We start from the raw sequence: 3,152 nt of genomic DNA on the forward strand, positions 1-3,152 counted from the left end.
TCCCTCAGACCCCCACCTCCCTCTCACACGCGCCCAACCCCAACCCCAACCCCTCCCTCCAAACCCCCTCAGTCCCTCACCCAGTTCCTCTCTCTCCACCTGGTGACCCGTGGACCCTGGAAATTGCCTTTACCTCCCGCCCCCTGCCCCACTCTGCGCCAATCACGTCGCCGTCTGTCTGACAGACGGACCGATTCACCAATAGACGCGGGAATCTCGACGGATGACTGCTCCCTTGGCCAATCGGTCTCTTCCTTTGGTCGGAGGGTGTGGCAGGACCGGAAGGCTTCTCCAATCAGAACCCGGAGGGCGGACGCTGGGCCGCGGTCTCCTCCAATCGGACGCTGCTCGGAATGGGGCGGGCGGGTCGGCGCGGCTTCTCCAATCGAGACGAGGCAACCCATCCGGACGGACAGCTACAACAACCAATGGGACCTGTCAGCCCGCTGAGGAGGCGGGGTCTCGAGACAACTAATCGTTGCTCGCGTTGTTTTGTGATGGACAGTCACCTCAACCCATGGGGCCCGCGCAGGAGCGCGGTGAGGCGAGGCGTGGCCACGGCCCCCTCCAATCAGAGTGAGGGGGCGGCACCACACGGTTTTTAAATAGTCACGTGGAGTAACGGTTGGAGACCCGGGAATCCTTACTAACGTGCCGCTACATAAAAAAGTGACAATAAAACCCGAGTCCGGAGAACGACCTGAGGGAAAATTAAAAAAAGAAAATCGAGGGGAATACATAGAGCTCGACGCAGCCCTGCAGTGATTGACGTGCGGAACAACCAATCGGCGGGCGGGCATCCCGGCAAACCGTCCAATCGGGGGTCGGGGGGGTGGGACGGTGACGGGGTGAGAGGTCAACTCCCGGCGAGCGGCTAAATGCAACGAATCCAATCGGGGAAAAAAAACCACATTAGACACACACGATGTGAGAAAATGCAACTCCCGTGGGATTTCTTTTTTTTTGTCTCTCTTTTATGATTTTAAATTCGAGGTGGGTTTGGGTGGTTCCGGCTCGGGGAGGGTTTAGAGCCGGGCGCCTTTCCCGGTGAATGTGTCCGTCCCACCGGAAGTGTCCGGGTTGGATTCCGGCTCTTGTCCCCCCCCCGGTAAAGGTTGTGATGGCGCCTCCCGGCCGGCTCGGGGATTGCCGGGGCTGCCGCCTGGTGTGCGGGCTCGGCCTGCTCGGGGCCGGCGGCTACGTCTTCGCCTCGGCCCGGCGCCTGATGCGGAAGACGGGCGCGGCCCCCGGCCCGGGGACGGTGGGTCAGATCGTCTTCGCCTTGGGTGGGTACAGCAGCGAGGGGACGGGAGGAGCGGCCTCAGGACATCACTCCCCGCCCCCCCCCTCCCCCCACCACCAAAAAACACCCCCACTCCAGCTTGCTATTCGACTGAGTGGGGCATCACACATTGAGCTTGTGATCAGCCTCCTCCCTGCCCCATGAGTGTCTTATTGCTATTCGACTGAGTGGGGCATCACACATTGAGCTTGTGATCAGCCTCCTCCCTGCCCCATGAGTGTCTTATTGCTATTCGACTGAGTGGGGCATCACACATTGGGCTTCTGATCAGCCTCCTCCCTCTCTCTTCCCCACCCCACGAGTGTCGTTTTGCTATTCGACCGTGTGATACCGTGACCATCTCTCTCTCTCTCTCTCTCTCCCCCCGATACCCCTGGACTGATCCCCAGGAATGGCAGGACCAACTGAACGAGGAGAGACCGGACTGGACCAGACCGACTGGGCTTGTACCTGCTGGAAGTCCGAAGAGTGAGGAGGGGATGGGGTGGAATTTCACAGAAATGTGCAGAATCCTCCTGGGAGGGCGGATGGGAAGAATGTTCCCGATGTTGGGGGGAGGGGGTGGGGTGTCACTGTCTGACAGTAAGGGGGTAAAGTAAGCCATTCACGAGTGAGATAAGGAAGAATTTCTTCATTTGTTGTGAACCCGTGGTATTATTTCCCAGAGGAAGCTGCTGGGGGCCCCTTTTCTTAGATATAGCCAAGAGGGAGCTGGACGTGGCCCCATGCAGCTGAAGGGATCAAGGGGTATGGAGAGAAAGTGGGAGTGGGATACTGAGGTTGCATGGATTAGCCACGATGGTATTGAATGGTGGGGCAGGTTGGAAGGGCTGAATGGCCTACTCCTGCACTTATTCGTTTTCTTACCCCTCACCTTATTCCAGACATCTCTCATCCCCCCCTTTACTCTTCCCCCCCCCACCCCACAATACATGGCACTGCCTCTCACACCACCCCACACATCCCTTCCACTTCTCCCTTTTCTCCTGCATGGAGTGTGTAATTTTGCTATTCAACTGCGGTGGCCGAAATGGCCGCTGTGCTCTCAGATTCCCAATGGCTTATGCTTCCCTCTCTGTCTCTCCCCATGACAGGTCTGGCTTCCTGGGGCGTGGTGATGTTAGTAAACCCGGAGACGAAATCGCCAACAAAGTAGTCAAGGCTGGGCAAGAGCTGCAGCAGGAGCAATCGCGAGGGACAGGAGAGTCGTCAGAGTGAACACTAACCATGACATCTGAAACTCACTGGCACGGTGACGGGAGGGAGAGAGAATTCAAGTGACTGATCTCCCCTGAAGGGAATCCTAGTAGCACTTTTCACGATGTGGAAAGAACTAACTTCTAAACCAGTTTCTCAACGAGTCTCTCCTGGGAATACAGGAGAAGCAGAGTTTGTGTTGAAGTGATGTGAATTTCTCTGTGTGCGCGTGCATGTATGTGTAATCAATGCTTCTGTGCGATTCTGATCACTGTAACCCCTTTCTGTCACACACTGAATTAAAGTCACAGTGACGAGCAGGAACTCTGCTCAATCCACTAGCTTTTTCGTAAGTTGGCTCCAGCGCCAGGGGCCCAAAGTTTGTACATTCTACCTGTAGCTGCGTGGGTTTCCTCCCACAGTCCAAAGATGTGCAGGTTAGGGTGGACCGGCTGTGCTAAATTTTCCACAGCATCCACGGATGGGCATGCTAGGTAGGTTAGATTAGATTACTTACAGTGTGGAAACAGGCCCTTCGGCCCAACAAGTCCACACCGACCCGCCGAAGCACAACCCACCCAGACCCATTCCCCTAACAATACGGGCAATTTAGCGCGGCCAATTCACCCAACCTGCACATTTTTGAACTGCG

The 3,152-nt window shown here is 56.5% G+C and overlaps 2 protein-coding genes across 3 annotated transcripts in view; one reads left to right on the forward strand and one right to left on the reverse strand.

Moving 5' to 3' along the window:
- dpp3 (dipeptidyl-peptidase 3) overlaps positions 1-174 on the reverse strand; it is a 21,176-nt gene extending 21,002 nt beyond the window's left edge. Inside the window, exon 1 of the mRNA XM_043682590.1 lies at positions 81-174. The gene's annotated coding sequence lies outside the window, so the exon portion shown is untranslated. The remainder of the gene's footprint in view (positions 1-80) is intronic.
- Positions 175-1,047: 873 nt separating this feature from the next.
- On the forward strand, positions 1,048-2,841 carry dmac1 (distal membrane arm assembly component 1). Of its 2 annotated transcripts, none has more exons than XM_043682593.1 (2): positions 1,048-1,261; positions 2,398-2,841. In XM_043682593.1, the coding sequence occupies exons 1-2, from the start codon at positions 1,052-1,054 to the stop codon at positions 2,419-2,421; spliced, it is 234 nt and encodes a 77-aa protein (XP_043538528.1). In that variant the 5' UTR covers positions 1,048-1,051; the 3' UTR covers positions 2,422-2,841. The 2 variants fall into 2 exon arrangements, with proteins under 2 accessions (XP_043538528.1, XP_043538527.1); XM_043682592.1 differs by having other exon boundaries at positions 1,093-1,286.
- Positions 2,842-3,152: the final 311 nt, after the last annotated feature.

This window comes from Chiloscyllium plagiosum, chromosome 45 (genome assembly GCF_004010195.1).
Source record: "Chiloscyllium plagiosum isolate BGI_BamShark_2017 chromosome 45, ASM401019v2, whole genome shotgun sequence".
NCBI classification, from domain to species: domain Eukaryota; kingdom Metazoa; phylum Chordata; class Chondrichthyes; order Orectolobiformes; family Hemiscylliidae; genus Chiloscyllium; species Chiloscyllium plagiosum.